Raw genomic sequence first — 18,124 nt, 5'->3', positions numbered from 1 at the left:
GCAGACTTCCCAAATGGTGCTTTGACATGCCATGAATACATTGTACAACCATGCATTCATAACATTTTAGTTATACTCGGCACTCGTGCTGGGTCGATAGGGACCAACAGTCATATCTCAATATTTTTGGGCCGCATGGTGATATACGATATTTATCTTGATATTGTTTATGTGGGTTAAATGCCCAGTTGTAAGCCATCAACTACATGCGAGATGTCACACATACCTTTATTTATAAGACATTGACCAAAATAAAGCGCAAAGGCAGTGTTCCTCTTCCTGTTTGAGAATACACACAGCTGTGTAAATATCAAAACGTAATTGCAAAAATTGTAGTATATGTAATTATATATATATATATATCTTGATGTTAACGATATAGTCTCATTCTAGATCTATTTGGAAAATATATCGATATATCTCCAAAACTTGATATATCACACAGCCCTACCCGGCACTTTTCCCATTTCTAAGACTACTTGCTTAAAGTGAAAAACTTTCAAATTGCATTCATGTCTTTTGTCCAAAGTAATGATTGCATATCCTAACTGTTTCAAAGTAGAACCTTTGTGCTGTGAAAGGAATGGGGTAAAACCAACTGTACCTCCAGTCATGTCCTCGTCCAGTGGTGGCACATCATCAGCTATACAGAAGTCCAATGTGGCATCTGAAATCTCCACCATATCTTCATCACTGGTGCTACTGTTGGCGCTATCGTGAATGAAGCCATGTTTCTCCATAGATACGCCCTTGGTCCAAATATGTGCTAGTGAATAAATGGAAAACAAATCTTCAAACCATCTACTAACTATACAATGACAAGTCACCTAATAGTAATTTAATATTACACCTTGGCCCTTGCTCCCCACCCTACCCCCTCCACGAGAGGTGGGGATTATTGTGGAAAGGCCAGTAACCATGTATAAGCAAGAGTACACAGAGGTTTAATTTTTCAGAAGGCAGGACAGGCGGATTCATCCACGCATAGGGCAGAAAGCTTTTTTTTTTATTAAGGTGCATTATGGTTAAAACCACAAACCTTTTGCACTATATTAACACACTAAAATTGATTACAAATACAATATTTCATTGTACCATAAGATACTCAGAAAATTCCTCATTTGCATTTAATACAGCACACTTAATTTCTCTCTCAATGCAATTAGCTCTTCAAATTCAAAATCCCTTCTTACATATGTTAACACATTTCAATTATACAATAAACAATATAAATGTCATTACTTCTTCATCAGTCATTCTAACCAGGATAAACCAATTTTCTAATTACCAGTTGATGCACTTACTGAGCTTTACATTTTCGAATATTTTCATTATTTCCTTCCACCCATGGAAAGCCGCTACAGTAATTACTAACGATTTCCCTTCCTTGAAGAATACCTTGAAGAGTGCTCCAAAATCGGTCTGACTCATCACTGCTGTCTGAGATTACAAGGCTTCCGTAACTGAGTTTATATTTTTCTATTCAAGCATTGCATGTAGTGCGGAGATTACTACTGGTCGCACTCATCCGCCCACAAAAGCGACACAATCTCTCCTCTTATTTTACTACACGCCCCTATATAATCTAAAGTAGGTTGAATATTTAGGTGCAAATAACTAAGCGCCTTGCTTCATGTGTACACGTTTTAATGAGGTATGATCTCTGTTTCTCTGGTTGGAAGCCTTGTTTTAAGTACTCTTCAAACCTTTTCTTTTGGGCTGATCTGCCCAAACATTGTGCTCTAACCCATATCAAGGATTTCTTTTTCAGTGCTTTAGAAAATAAAGGGAGAACGCTTTCATCAGGCAAATTGAGAGCTAGATTTTCTAAGTGAGTCAAGAGCAATTTCTTCAAGTCTAAAAACAACTCATTCAATTAATTATTACTATCATTTTTTGCAAACATATACAAGAGGGCATATCAGTTGGCTCTGATATTACTCAGTGTGACAAAACTCCACATGTATCAGCTAGAGGGCCTGCAGCGAGGGTGTTCTTAATTCACATCTAAGTGCTTCTACAGGAACTGCCTGGGGTACACCCAGAATGGAACATAGAAGTTTGCCATTTAAACGAATGCTGTTATATAGATTTCTAGGAAATCTTCAATGTTATATCCTACTTTTCTATTAATAAAGTTTCAAATTACTATCCATTTCTTCATAACCTTCATACGTACATAATTTCCCATAAATGTTGAATTGAGGGTAAAAACCATCAGTATTCCAAGTTAGGTGTAGGTTTTTACAATTTCTAATTTCTCTTAATCCCTTCTCCAGCAAACATTAACTCCTCTTTGCTGACCACCATAAGGAACAAGTTACTTACCTGTAACTGTTGTTCTCCAGCATGGGTCTAGCATGGATTCACCTGCTCATGAATATTCCCCGTCTTCAGGCTGGGAATCCTCAGTAAAGAAAAAATCAGTATCAGTTTCGTTTCTGATCTGTCTTTCTTAGTAGTAACCAATCACTGGTCTCTGGGTTACACTGCCCCTAGCCAATGACTGCCCGCCTCCTAAGCCCCTCCCCTGGCAGCCATCCTCAGATTTGGTAGCACGTAAAGTGGCAGTATGACCAAGTGAAGAGCCGCAGTGGGGAAGGAGGGAGGTTCGCATGTGAATCCATGCCAGACCCATGCTGGAGAACCGTTACAGGTAAGTAACTTGTTCCTTCTCCAGCATGGGGACTGGCATGGATTCACATGCTCATGAATATAAGAATACATAGTAGTACACACATGCACAACCACGGGAGGTGGCAAGGCTCAACATTAAGCATTACATAAACTCAACATTAAGCATCTCTTACCTCCTCAACAGGCTCACCTTAAGCGAACAGGTTGCGCAGCACTGCCTGGCCGACTTTGCACTCCTCCCTGGAATCCCGGTCGACGCAGTAGAATTTCGTGAAGGTGTGCGTCGACCTCCACGTAGCAGCCCTGCAGATGTCCAGCAGGGGCACACCAGACAAGAACGCCGTGGTAGCAGCGATCGCTCTGGTCGAATGGGCTCTCAGGCGACCGGGCAACGGTCCGTTTGCCAACCGGTGACAATGCATGATGCAGCCGGAGGGCCATCTGGAAATGGAAGCCTTCGAGAGCCTTCTCTTGATTTACAGGTCCAAAGTTTACAAACAGCTGTGAAGTCTTCCGAAAACACTTTGGGCGGTCCACGTAGAACTTCAACGCTCTAGCTACGTCCAGCAAGTGCAAAGTCCTCTTGGCCGGCGATGAAGGCGACAGGAAGAAAACTGGTAACACCAAGGGCTCGTTGAGGTGAAAGTCCGACGGCACCTTAGGCATGAAGGAGGGGTGTGTCCTCCGCACCACCCTCGTTTCGTGAAAAGTCAAGTACAGAGTCTTGCAAGATAGGGCCTGGATCTCTCCCACTTGTCGTGCGGAGGTGATGGCCACAAGAAATGCTGTTTTCCACGACAGGTACTTCAACAGTGACGAATGCAGAGGCTCGAATGGCGGCCCCATGAGCCTGGTCAGCACCATGTTGAGCTCCCACGCCGGGGCATTCACCGGCGGGAATGAACAGAACAGTCCTTTCATAAACTCCTTCACCAGGCGATGAGACCACAAAGATGATCGTCCCGTAGTTCTGGTGTAGCGGGAGATAGCCGCTAGATGTATTTTGATGGAGGCGTGAGCCAGCCCTGCCTTGGCCAGCAACAGCAAGTACGGCAGCACTTGAGGGGCTGTAATTCGCAGGGGATTAATCTTCTGTGCACGGCACCAGAAAGAGAACCTCTTCCATTTGTGTCCATAGCACTTGAGAGTTGAGGACACCCTGGCCTTTGCAAGCACCGTCTTGCAGTCCAGCGGGATATCATAGCCTCCAAACTCTAGTGCTGCAGGAGCAAGGCACGCAAGTTCAGCGACCCTGGGTTGTGAGGGAGGATGGCGCCTCCTTCTCTGGAGAGAAGATCTACGCCCATCGACAGTTTGACTGGCCAGAAGGTCCGGGAACTAGATCTTCCTCGGCCACACCAGTGCGACGAGGATCATCCTGTACCGGGACCTCTTGAGTTGGTTGACGAGTCGCAGTAACAATGGCAACGGGGGGAACGCATACAGGAACAGGCCGTCCCAGGGAAAGGAGAAAGCATCCCCCATGCTCCTCAGCCAGGGAAACCTGCTGGTGAACCTCTTGCACTTAGAGTTCGGCGCCGTCGCGAACAGGTCGATCTGGGGTTTGCCCCATCGTTGGAAAAGCTGACCCACTTGGTCTTGACGCAGTTCCCACTCGTGGCATGAGCGTAGTTCCCTGATCAGCGAGTCAGCGATGGTGTTCTTTATCCCCGCTAGGTGGAAAGGTACCAGAAACATCCCCAGGGCCACCGCCCAATGCCACAGATCCTGGGACTCCTTGGATAGGGCCGGGGACCTGGTTCCTCCCTGCTTCCGGATGTAGAACATCGTGGTGGTGTTGTCGGTAAAGATCCTCACCAAGGGACAGGAGAAACGACTTGAGGGCCCAAAACACTGCTCTCAGCTCCAGGATATTGAGGTGGAGTGACCTCTCTTCCGGGAGCCAAAGGCCTCACGCATGCAGATCTCCGGTGTGTGCTCCCAATCCTTCCAGGGAGGCATCCGTCGTCACCGTCTCCTGGTGTGCTAGGGTCTGAAAGTCTGTGCCCGCCGCGAGATGTGCGTGGGTGCCCCACCACCGAATTGCCTGGTGGAAGATCTCGTTGAGCGGGATCTTGTCTTCGAAGCTGCCCACCGCTTGCATCCAACAGGCGTCGAGGAACTCCTGTAGGGGGACGCATCAGCAGCCTGCATATGCGCACCAGGTAGATGCAGAAGGACATCATGCCGAGAAGGGACTTGATGGACCTAACCCTGGCCACGTCCATGACCAGCAGACGCTGCACCTTCGCCATGATGGCTGTCGTCCTTTCCTATGGCGGGGAAGCCAGTCGCGCCACTGTATCGAGCTTGGCTCCCAGAAACAGTGCGACCTGCGACAGAACCAGGTGTGATTTTGGGAAGTTGATGGAGAATCCCAGATCCGTGAGCAGATGGTTGGTCTTTGCTGTGTGCTCGACGGCGAGCTCCCTTGTCCTTGCTCGGATGAGCCAATCGTCCAGGCAAGGGTAAACATGTACCCCCTGAAGGCGCAGCCGCGCTGCCACTGGTGCCAGGCACTTGGTAAATACCCTGGGCGCCGACTTCATTCCAAATGGCAGGGCCTTGAATTGGTAGTGCCGTCCTTGAACTACGAATCTGAGAAACTTTTGGTGTCCTTTCAGGATGGGGATGTGGAAGTAAGCATCCTCCAAGTCCAACGACGATAGGAAGTCGCCTGCCTCCATCTGTCCCAGCACGTGCTGGAGGGTGGCCATCCGAAACTTCTGGGCCTTGATGTATTTGTTTAACCGACGCAGGTCCAGGATGGGGCGCAAACCGCCTGTGTTCTTTCGGACGAGGAAGTACCTTGAGTATACTCCAGAGCCCCGGAGCCTCTTCGGGACAAGCTCGATGGTACCCTTCTTGAGCATCACCCTTACTTCCAACAGCAGTTGAGGGACGTGATTTTCCTTCCTGGCCACGGGAGGAATGTGGGGGCACTTCTTTAGAAATTTGAGTTTGTGTCCGTGGGCCAGGGCATCCAACACCCAATGGTCGGTGGAGATGGACTCCCACATGCTGATGAAACTCGCCAGCCGGCCTACCACCGGGGTGCTTAGGTGGGGGCCCGACGCTGCGGCCGGTTCAGTCCTGCTTGGAGGCGGCCTTGCCGCCGGGATCCTCCTGACTTGCCGCGCCCTGTGTAGGCCTCTTGCGACGAGGAATGGGCTGTCTGGCGGTACGTCGAGGCGCCACCGCCGAAACCTTTGGAGGCACCTTGCTTGCCTCTTGATTTCCGAAAGGGCGGTCGTCGCTGCTGCAAAACTCCCAAGGCCCGAGCCGTCTCCGTGTCGGCCTTGATGGCCTAAAGTGACTCATCCACTGTTTTCCCAACCAGGTTGTTCCCGTCGAAGGGCATGTCCAAAACTCTGGTCTGCACGTCCTGGCGGAAATCAGTCGCCATGAGTCACCCCCGCCGTCGAAGGCAAACCCTGTTGCCCAACTGGCGGAAACCGGTGTCAGCGATATCCGTGGCCACCGTTATGGCGTGGTCCGACGCCACCTCGCCTTCTTGCAGGATCTCCAGGGCCTCTGCCCTCTTGTCGTCCGGGAGGAAGTTCAACAGGGGAGCGATCTTGAACCATAACTCCCTGTCGTAGCGGGCCACAATCACTGGGGCATTGGCAGCCTTAATTGTCGTTGTCCCATGGCGTCCAGTTTCTTACCCTCGCCATCCGGCGGGTAGGTCGAAGTTGAAGTTGTTGCCCCCGCCGCTTTCTTCTAGGCCGCCGCCAAGACAACCGAATCCGGAGTCGGCTGAGCCCTAAGGCACAAAGGGGGGAAATCCGAGACCCGGTACTTTTTCTCGTACCGGTCCCTCTTGACAGGCGTCGTGGATGGGTTCTTCAGGACAGCAAGTCCCTCGTCCCAGATGTCATCAAGCAGCGGCACTGTGAGGACCGTCTTCCTCTTGGCCTCGCGACGCTGATAGAGGAAGCCTTCCTTCTTTTGCTCCTCGGGGCAGAGCTGGAAAAGCTTGGATGCCCTGTCAATCATGGTGTCGAAGCAGCCAATTTCGTCGGGTGGGGAAGCACGAGGGGGTGGTGACTGAAAGCCCATCCCGTCGTCACCACCATCGTCATCCACCTCCCTAGGAACCGGGCCGCAAGGGCTGGAAAGGCGGGGGGGGGATGGACTCTCCTACGCCGCCTGGGGGGCTCCCCAACGGGCCCATTTCTGCTGGGTCGTCCATCAGGGTTAGGGGCATCCTCGTCCTCATCTCCGGCATAAGATTTGGATTGCCATCAAAATGGCCGCCAAGCTGTCCTGAGGCTCAGGGACTGGTTGCGACGGGTGTGATGGCCGCTCCTCCTCCATGGGAGTCTCGTCGGCGCCACCATCACTCTCCTCGTCCGCCTCCTCGGGGTTTTCCCCGTGGGAGCGGACCTCCTCAAACCTCTTGTTGAGGCCCTTCACGACTTCAACCAGTTCCTCCTCAGAGGCTGAGTCCGTGTCCGTAATCGCCACCGCCCCCCCCCTTTTTCCACCGGGGTCTTCACGGGGGTCTTGTCGATGGGTTTGAAAGATGATTCCCTCTGCAGTGGCAGGGAAACTCTAGGCCCCGAGGTCGCCTCCACTGGCGTAGTCTCCATAGGCTTCGCCAGGGCCGCCACGACTCCCTCGATAGAGGCCTTAGCCAGGTGAATCAAAGCCTTCACCACCTTGGGCGCGCTTGAAGCCTTCACCTTGGGGGAGGGTCACTGCCTCGCTCCCCCTCGGCGGACTCCTTCGAGATCGACCGGGGCTTCTCCAGAAGCTTACCCAGGTTCTCGGACTTCCTCTTCCCCAAGCCAGAGCGTTGGCTCGTGGTTGATGGTGTCTGTGAAAGTGCGCACTGCCTGGCAGCCAAGGAGCCCGATCCTTCGGCGCTCCCGGTGCCCATGGACTCGTGGTGCTTTGCCTTCTGTTGGGTCCCCGTCACTAGGGCGCCCTCAAAGGATTTAGAAGTCCACTTGGACCTCTTCTTCTTCTCACCTTCTGGGCTCTTTCCTTCCAGCCAGTTGGTGAGGCGGATCCGCCGATCCTTCATGATCCGTTCCGACATGTTCTGGCAAAACGCACCGTCCTTTTCCACGTGCGTTTTGTCTCCGTGAAGACAGTAGAGACATCTATGCTCGTCCTCCTTGAAAACATTGTGTAATCCGCATCCAGGGCAGTTTCTGAACAGCTTGGATCCGGGCGTCAAGCTTCCCTTGTCCTGGGCCATGTCCACGAGGTAGGCCTCAGATCTTCTGGAAGCCTCCAAGAAGCGAAACTCGACAAAAACTTCGCCCTTGAGGGGCGTAGGAAAATCCAAAACAGGTCCACGTTGATCGGAAGTAGAAACGGTGGAGCTTGAGGCTCAATTGACTGAAAAAATCTTTGAAAAATCGTAAAACGCAGAAAAAGCTAGAGAGCTTAAGCACGAGGACTCCCAACACTTGAACGTGCAGTAAAAATCTTAGGATGGCTGCCAGGGGAGGGGCTTAGGAGGAGGGCAGTCATTGGCTAGGGGCAGTATGACCCAGAGACCAGTGATTGGTTACTACTAAGAAAGACAGATCAGAAACGAAGCTGATACTGATACTGATTTTTCTTTACCGAGGAGTCCCAGCCTGACGACGGGGAATATTCATGAGCATGTGAACCCATGCTGGAGAATGTTGGTTTTATTGATGTTATTCCCATGTTGTTTCCGGTCGCATGGCCAGTCAATGCATCTATTGAAAGTTGAAGGCCTATATTTGCCAAGTCCAGCAATATGGTATCATCAGCAAATGCTAAGGCACCACCACCTCCCCCACCCCCCACATGGATAGGGAAATTACAAGCTTACTGCTGCATCCATGTCTGCAGTGTACAGAGCATCAGGTAGGGGCAACAAGACTAATTTCTGCTTCAACCCTATGTTAGTTCTTATGGGTTTCGTAAGTAGGCCATCAGCATCCAAATTGACATACACTGTATTATTAGTATAAAGTAATTTGATGAAATTGAGAAAAGGGGGGATCTATACGCAACTTTAGCTTTTCCCAAAGCAGTGGTCGGGAAACTATCAAATGCACAAGTGTTGTCAATATAGCATAGATCGAGTTTCCTTCCTGTATGACAGTTTATAACTGACCGTACATAAATGGAGATCCCAGATATCATGTGCGGTGCTAAAGCCACTTCTGAAACCGGTTTACAAGTTAGGCAGAAGACCTTTGTCCTCCACCAGTACATTGTTTTTTCAGAATTAAACCGGCAAACATGTTATAGTTTGATTCCAGCATCGCAAGTAGTCTATATGTTACAGGGTCTGACCTAATTCCCTTTTTGAAGACTGAGATCATTATTGTTTACCCAACTAGAAGTAGGTTTCCCGTTTCTAGATTTAAGCAAAAAACACTGTCAATATCTGAGCCCAGTATTCTGGATTATTTTTAAAGACCACATTCACAAGGTAGTCTAATCCCGGTTCCCTAGACCCCTTGCTTGTATCGATCGTCAATAATAGGTCAATCTCTTCAAAGCCCTCTGTACTTAATTGACCTTGATATTGGAGTTTTCTTATTTCATGGTCACCATCAGGAGTAAAATACTTTTTCGTTATATACTTTACCCATGCCTCTTCAGAAACGGGATTAAGGATCTGAGGGTTGTTGCCCGCTAAATATTTTCTATAGCTATACCAGAATTTGCAACTGTCCATGTCTAATAAAGTGAACACAAAATTCCAGTTTGCATTGTTTAAGTTACTTTTAGGATTTCTCAGCCAATTTTTGTAATGTGTGCGCAAGCTGGAGACGCTGCTAGCATTTTGCACTAGTGAATACTGTTTAGCACGTTGCATACTAAGTATTACGCGATTGAGTTCTCTTTTCTTATCATCTATTTGTGTATTGAATATACCTAATTTCTGCTCTTTCATATTCAATTTCCTATTACCCAATCGACTTCGAGAAATAGCAGTCTCCACAAATGTACACATATTCCAGTCACAATCCTCAAGTTGAGTCATTATGGGCTCCTTAATTGCTGTTAGATATACATTAAATGTATAAAAATTGTACAAGCTCCATATTAGTCTCATTTCCCTGCGGTTTTACTTCCACTTCAATTTGTTTTGCGTGGGTGTGTTCTAAACACCATGTGAGATTAGAATGATCCCTAAACCCATTATGATTTACCATAATGACCGAGGATGTATTTCTAATCGAAGGACTGGCAAAGATCTAGTCCAAATGTGAATATACTCTTCTGTTTTTCCAGGTATAAAATTCATTATCATCCTTCTCATTTTTCATCTCCAAACCTCCCAGGTCACAATGGGAAAGCAGTTCCACCCAGCCACAGAGCAAATCATCACTTTTACCATCAATTAGATCTGCCCCGTGGTCTAGAGGAGCAACACAAACGCTTGTCTCTATTTCCACATGATTAATTACCTGCTTAATAATTTCATGGTCGTTAAAGTCTCCCATTATAATATTATTACCTTTGTTATTGGAGCACCAACCAATTGAGTTTAGCAACTGTTTGTTGTAGTCTCCTAGTATTAATCCCTCCCGGTGAGTAATATGAATGAATTATCTTGATTTTGGGGGTTCGGTATGGATCCAGCTGAGTTATACGGTTTATTCTGTCCTGTGTGCGTTACAAATATAAAAATACAAATACAAATGATCACCAACTTTTTTGTCGGGATAGGTAAGCCTACCACTGCACTCAGAATAAAGGAATAGGATTAGCCTACTGAAATTCTAGTTAAATTAAGATAGGTTTTCACACCAATACATAAATCCGCAATGGGTCTACCTCTAGCTTGTACAATAGCGGGCTGTTAAATAATATTGTAACCATCAATTATAAAGTTTCTTGTAGGAAAGGTTTCCTGTAAAGCAAAAATGTCTATTTTAATATGCTCATTTAGATATTGCTCATTGCACAGGAAGGAGCAGTATCCCCTAGTACTGCAAGAAATAAAAACTTATTTTTGTTTTGTCACGTATCATGGGTTATCTTCCCCCAATAGTTCAGGAATCCATCTCTCATTCTGTGCCACAGTCAATTTCACAGGAGTAGGCCTTGCAACAAAAGATGATAAACTGGAATTTTCAGGGATTTGTCCTGCTTGAATCTCTCAATTTCTGTTTAACTTTCGGCATATTATCTCTGTTGGTTCTTCCTCCCAGTAATGCTTACAGCTTATTATCACATTAAAACCTTTGTTGTATATTGTATTAACATCTCTGCATAACTATTCCACCACTAAAGAGGACACAAACTCGATAAAGGCCCAGTTTTCCGCAGTCAATTTCTGTTAATTCCACATGTTCTATATCTGTGGTGTGCATTGATTTTAATGCTGGCATTTGTTTTCAAAAAGTTCAGCAAAAAAACATCTATTCATAAAAGGACTTTCCCTAGTTGGTTTTAACTCCACTAGTTTAACCCATGTTCCCACAGGTTATGCAGTAGGTATAATTTGGAATTTGTTGCTATGCGAGGCATTTAAGGACTCCTTTTAAAATAGATTAACTAATTTAAGTCCTAATGGTCGTCTGCTGTCCTCCAGTGGAGTACACTCAATGGAAACCTCAATGTTAGGATTTTCCTTTACTTACTATGTGAAGTTAATTCTCTTCTATTATCCTCTTTAAAGTGGACCCATTTGTCGAGTGTACACTTCGTCAATGGCCGTGCTGGAGGGCTTACCAAATTATCTTCTAATCTCACTTGTGTGACCTCACCCCTTTAGGTACTTCTGGATGTCATGCTTGAAAATCAAAACTCTCACCTTAATGGATTTTTGTCCAATGCGATTCTCCTTAGACTACACTTTGGGTACTTGTTTTTTTCAGTTTCCTCCGTTTCCAATCTTGGCTATCCATTCTCCTTCCTGGTGAGAGCTATTTACCGCCACCGATTTATCAATTTATCTACTGGTGCATTTTCGGTTTGAGCAACAGTCGCCATTTCTGAAGGGACCAGAGCTGGTGTTCTGTTATCTGTTTAAGGGGTTGTTGCTCTTTTGCCATAGATGACAGTAATGCAAACACTGCCTCTATTGTCGTCCCATTTGCTTTTAAATTGGTGATATTTGCATTTGAGATGTTAACTGTAGGCTACATTTGCAAGCTGTTTTCACAATCACCGTTACTTGTTATAGTGTCCTCCGTTATTTCTCTGAGGCCCGATGGGTCAGGTGAAGCAGAGACGTTTGTACCAAGTATATTATCATAATCTTGTGAAGCACCTAATTCTCTAGCTTGTATTGTACCCCCCTCTAACCTCAAGTGACTCTATGTATATTCAAAACAAATTTATTAATTAGTTGTTAATGTCTATGAGGTGATAACTGTACCCATTGTATTCATTATTGCTCAAAGGTGGCAGTGCAATTATGTTTTCTTTACCATTAGGGGCCTTGTCTCAGTACCATCTATATTCGGTTATATTCCAGTTATATTCGGTTGTGCTTCACTGGTGCATTCTGCTGCAATCCCCTTCACTTTCTTTTTGAAGGATGCAGGTTTCTCCGATTGTCTTCCACCTTCAATTGGGCTTTTATTTGCCTTATTATTGCACTTGCTTCTTCTCAGAGCATGAGGTTGCTTGGCAGGTTTCATGGTAAATTCAATACTTAAAGTGTGTTACTCACCGTGAATTTCTTTCCTTCTGCTCGATTTCTCCTTCACCTTTAGCTGTATGTGAAGTTTAATGAAAGGAATCGAGGAGTCTGGGCCCCACCCGCCTCAACTGCCGTTACTGTCCTTCCCCACCCTCGTGGCGCAACTCGCTATTTAATGGAGGGGAGGCCCTCCTCTTCCTCGCGACAGAGAAAAAGGACCGCCAGTAGTTTCTTAGTACTACCAACATGTTGTAATGTGCAATTTCACCGTGACTGAGGACATTGCACCATTCCAAAATGCTGTTCCAAAGTAACAGATACTCCTGCCATAATTGTCCTTCCCCGTCCTGCGGTGCTACGCACACGGCACCTTTCCAATGTTGCATACCGTTACTGAAAGCATACCACAGAGGACAAGAAGGCAACTGTTTATCCTTGGCATTGTAGCATGTTTGAGGCAGTCTTCATTATTAATCATTGTATACTGGGATAAGAGGGCTGCAGTGTAAATAACTGTAGCTCATCCAAGTAATGCCCAACTTGGAAGATAATACAATTATTTACGGAATTTACCATTTTGCAAAAAATAATTAACAATGATGCTCTTTCAAAAAAGCATGTGTGTGTAAAAATAAAGAAATATACTGTTTGCGCTTCATTGGAATTGCAACTACCCAAGCAAATTGTCTAAATTCAAGGAGAAAAAAAAGGGGGCGGGGGGCTTTGTCACTGTTATAATATATGACTTGAATTGAGGTTAAAGAAATTGAATTTGGTTCCGTTAAGGAACAACCAAACTATTAACACGAGGGACACAAGGCCCCATTCGACAAGAGACCTGGCCGAGTCCTGCTCCAATGACCTCATAGGTTTGTTATGCCAAACCTATATCTCGTGCACACGTAATCCCATCTCTGGTGTTGACTGTGTGCACTGCAAACGCAGTCCTGCCCACAAACACGATAAAGGTGGTCACCGATTCCAGGAGGAAGGAGATGGCAGATTATCGTGCTGAGCAACAAAGGCAAAGCGTTTAAGTAATGAAAGCAGCGAGTGTGTTCCGCTGTCAAACAAACCAATTGGGCTATGCAGTGCGACAAAAGCTAAACGATCACAGAGAGCACCGGTCTAACGGAAGCTCGGCGGTCGAGCTACCATCTACACCTAATGCCCGGCTGCGCTTCGCTGTCACATGAGAGCATTCCAGATTGCTAGGCATTATCAACCGGAGCCCACTCAAATATGCAAGATTATTTAAGTGTGCCGATGATATCCCGTGGGAAGATAACATCTAACCATATGGGTGTACGCTTTATTTCCAAGCTGAAAGCTCACCTGGTGGCTTTCCCTTTTCTCAGTTTTTAGGGCACTATTCTTAGTATTGTTTAATCAATTTTCCATTGCAAGTGTTGTGTGTGATCAAGGTCTACATAAACTGGTTTGTGCATCCATGTATACTGTATATGCTTGTGTCATTAATATGCATTAAAGTTTTTGATAATTTTCTACAAAAATATAGTTGCTTTTCTCATTCGGTGGTTATATCCTTGGACCCGTGTTCTTTATGTGTTGCAAGCTCACGAGACGAGCCATTCTTCTATGCACACTACATGTAGCGGCCATCACTATATCAACTGAAAGGTTTCCCATAGAAAATCCACATTTAATCATCGGGCAATTGTAACAATTTACTTCAGGCGTGACCAATGCCGGCCCTCGGAACTTAGAGGTCGAATTCACCAGCGTTGTCAGAATATATACACCAATAAAATGCCATGCAGGGAATCCGAAAGGTAGCTATCAAGTAATACGTGTTTATCTTGAAAACCAGGCGTGCTCGTGGCCCTAGCCCCCGACACAAAGCACTTTGATTACAATTGATAAATCTACAATAATTTAAACCCAAAGCAAGCGACGCCCCGGATGAGAAGAATGTCAAACACAAATAAAATTAATGATCCAGATCAGTGGATGCCAACATGAATTTAATTGCGAAATCCACGTTAAGTCGTTACTTACACGAACAGGTCTGAATTACAATCCAAATTACACTGTCACCTAAAGGCAAACGGTTCCATTCAGCCAGGCCTAAATACAGCGCTGGGCGGATAACTGGAGGAAAATAAACGCCATTAGCACTTACGTCACTCAACGGCTGAGATGAGATGTTAAAAGAAATAGAGGTTGTAAAATTGAAACTTCATCAGTCATTGGGGCTTGCTAGCGCTGCTTATGCTCCCCCCCGTGAATAAGAAATACTTCACGGCTGACGTTTTTAAAAAAAAAATCAAATACTTAAACCGACTGGTGTACTGGCCTACGGGGAACTCTGGTGATTTCCCCTTGAACCTGTGCATCATGGGCCTTTATTTTCAAATATTATGGGAAAGAGGTTGGGCTTGCTGAAAATATACAATATGGGTACACTTTGAAAATGATTTCCAGGACCTCTTTTGGTTCTCATTCCAATGCTACTTTAGCTTCTGTCAGAGGCAAATAATATTCTAAACAGATATTCACTTTCATTTTTTAATGAGTGGTAACTTACATTTATCAAAATGCAGCGTGCACTTACTATAGCCCCCCCCCCCCCCACCCGTGTTTATGGTTGGTTATAGATGTGACTTTTCAATGCAGTTAGGTGAACACACAGACGGGTGCTCAGTGAGTACAGTGCGAGCAGAATGGGACGATGTGGCAGTTCCAGGCAGAGGCCAGTGCTCTTAGACATGTGGGGAAGTCACTCCTCAAACCTCAACCATTACTTGTGCCAGTTGCCACACTCATCATGAACGTACTCTAAAGAAGTGAGAACGTAGCATCTTGGAGGCATAGAGAGAAAATGCCCCATCAAGAAAAGGAATTCTGCAAGTGTATCCACCTTGAATAACCAGACATCAGAATACAAACAGCAATGCGGGCTGAACATATAAGTATTCTGCAGAGACGTGCTGGTAATTCATCAAACGCACTGTGGTAAGCATGAGAACTTGCAACGTAGTCTGTTCTTTTCCCCCAATAGCGCTCCCTATCCAGGAAAGTGCAAGTCAGTTCCGGGCTTCAAAGTGCATAGCATTCTATTCCCACGAAGATGTAAGACTCTGGCAAGAGCACTGGCGGAGTGCCAAACAACCACCTTTATTGAAAAAACGGGGTCAGCACTATTCTGTATTGCTAGGTCATAGCAGAGAGCACCAGCATAAAATACTTGCATCTCACGGATGCTTTTTCCCCCATAAAGAATGGCACATATAAGACATCTTGGTATCAGGTCCTCCATCCAGTAAATGTGACAAACCGACTACTGGTGTGGAGGAATCATTCCTCCAAACAGTTGAAATATTTAAGTGTCCCTGTTGTGAACGTTCCTTGCTTGTGCCAAAATATTTTACATGTATATTTTTTAACTGGGTAGTGTGCAGCAAATTAAGGTTGTTGAATTGTGTGTTTTTATAAAACGGTAAGTATGTAATGTGCAAGCTTCCAAAACAAAATTGTATAGGGCCCCCTGCGCTTCCCAGTAAAAGCACAACGCAGTGCCACAACCACGTGTTCCACTGTGTAAAACTAACTGCGGATAGCTTGGGTATAGCATTGTACATTTATCATCCTACATGCAGTAGCTATACGCCTGTCAATTGTTTTAAGAGTCCTCTTGAAATGATGTTTGTGCAACTTCACCTCATCTTAAACTGCCTTCCATTTGCCATATTAAGTTTCCTACCAGATGACATGCAGAGGTTACACTGTGAATGAAGTGGAAGTGTGGCTGGGGCTGGCAGTGTCATTATTTGGGCAGTGGGACACTGTGGCAATGGCAAGGATAATGGGCTGCAGCAGTGGTGAAAGTGGGCGGTGCCAGTGATGCTGCTCAAAGGCAACCACTATGATAAGGGGCAGTGCTAGAAATTGAGAAAAAAATGATTGGGGGAACGGTCACATCTTTGGAGGGGCGGGGCTGTGGGGAAGGACAGGTGGTGTCAAGGGGTGTGGCCCCCGTCCAGGTTGCGCAACTCAGTTTGCCTATGTAGAATCCAATCCCAGCGATTTGCATAAAAGCAAAGAGCACTATGGGAAAATCAATGTCCACAATTTTAAATGTTAAACATATCTTAGTGCTTCAATAGGAAGCCCTTTTAAGTAAATAATGGACCCTTCTGTTTTGATTGGTCACAATATTCACCCTAATAAAGAGAGGTCTGTAAATTGCAGGACACATGTAATAGTTCTGATACTTAAGAAGAAGAAGAAGAAGACAGCTGCAACACTGCATTTGAGGATTTGGCAGTTTCTGCCTGCGTGCTGAATCTTCTGTAAGCTCAGTTGAAAAAACGGGTTACTCCTGCGTGCAATGTAACGAGCCAACTGCTTTCAGAAGACTAGGCAGCCTCTGTGCCGAATCTTCCGATAGCGGTCTGCTCTTTGAGGCTGCACATGTGCTGTCCCTTGGGTCTGAGGGACGCAATGGTGCTCCGGCAAGTCATGAAGGAATAGTGAGAACCGCACCAGGATGCAGACTAGGTCCAGTGGCGATTGTGGGTGGCTTGGTGCCATAGGCATGGCTTAAACTCATGCCCCAACCACTAAAGCCATAACTTTCATCCCTCTCACAAGTTGCTCAAAGTGACACATCAATGTGCACTGCAAATGATATGTTAAAGGAACTTTATAGTTTCATATTTTTTAAAAGAGGAATTTTTGGGATTTATTAAGCAAAGTTTTGGTACATAAATAATCAAATGGCACAAAAAAATGCACATTAGGTCAGAATTAAACCATACAGCAAAACATTGACAAATCAAGAATTAGATAGAGAGAAGACATGGTCCTTGAGTAAAGTATCAAGATAAAATACAGTAAGAGCTAAGTGGGAGAGCATTCCAATGTTTAGGCGATAACAAGGAAAATGCCTGCAAACGGGATTGGATGATGAGGGACAGACAGGTGGGATAAACAGGCAGAACAAGAATGAGTGTTCATAAAAACTGTAGAGGACAAGTAGAGAGGAGCTAGACAATGTAAACAAAACATACAAAATGAAAAAAAAAAATCTGACAGCAGAAGCTAAGCCAGCTTAGAGGGATAAGAGAAAGATTTCAAAACTGTGTGGAAGACGAAAGATAAGACAAATCGATGCTTCAAAGATGGACGCCAGTGGGACTAGGGTATGAACGCAGGAAGACCAACCAAAAGTGAAAAGCAATTATCTAATCGAGAAAAAAACAAGAGACGTGATGAGAATTTTAGGTGCAAAACACATTGGAAATAGAGTTGACTAATTTACGTGATATTATATACAGCAAATGTAGAGGATTTAGCTTAGTTGGAAAAACGAAATGAAAAAAAAGAGGTTAGTGTCAGAAATGACCCCAGGATTCCTAGCAGAAGGAGAACAATGAAGATTGGAACTAGGGGAAATGATTCTTGCAGAACTGGTAACATATGGAGAAGGGGGAAATTATAGAAGCACATTTTTTGGAGGGATTGAGAGGTAAAGAATGTGATAGTAAACAGTTTTGAAAAGTAGAAAGACAGGTTGAGAGAGAGTAGAATAAAGAGTCAGATAAAGATGAGAAAGAGAAGATGTGTGTGTCATCTGCGTAAAAAAGTGACATCAAAGCCCAAAAGAGGCAATGATTTTAGATAGTGGCAAAGTGTAAAGAGAAAAAAGTTGTGTAACTAAAACCAAGCACTGGGGGACACCAAAACGTAAATGAAAAGCAGCTGAAGACTGACCTGATCAGTAAACCGAATATGTGCAATTTGAAAGATAATAAAACCACTGATTAACAAAACACAAGAATCGCCAAATCATAAAGAGGATAGCACGATTTACTGCAAGTTGCAATGAGATGTAATAACTCCAGCTCTGAGGATAGTTTAGAGCAA

At 45.3% G+C, this 18,124-nt stretch overlaps 1 protein-coding gene across 3 annotated transcripts in view; it reads right to left on the bottom strand.

The window, feature by feature from the left end:
• The window catches only part of CLCN5 (chloride voltage-gated channel 5), a 1,154,200-nt gene that overhangs the window by 731,983 nt on the left and 404,093 nt on the right, over positions 1-18,124 (bottom strand). For all 3 annotated transcript variants that reach the window (XM_069648662.1, XM_069648664.1, XM_069648663.1), the window contains one exon: positions 605-766. In XM_069648662.1, coding sequence (XP_069504763.1) covers positions 605-740 — 136 coding nt within the window. In that variant the 5' untranslated portion in view covers positions 741-766. The remainder of the gene's footprint in view (positions 1-604; positions 767-18,124) is intronic.

Source organism: Ambystoma mexicanum, chromosome 2q (genome assembly GCF_040938575.1).
Source record: "Ambystoma mexicanum isolate Mex_15411 chromosome 2q, UKY_AmexF1_1, whole genome shotgun sequence".
Lineage (NCBI taxonomy): Eukaryota > Metazoa > Chordata > Amphibia > Caudata > Ambystomatidae > Ambystoma > Ambystoma mexicanum.
This window is presented reverse-complemented; position numbering and strand designations above follow the sequence as displayed.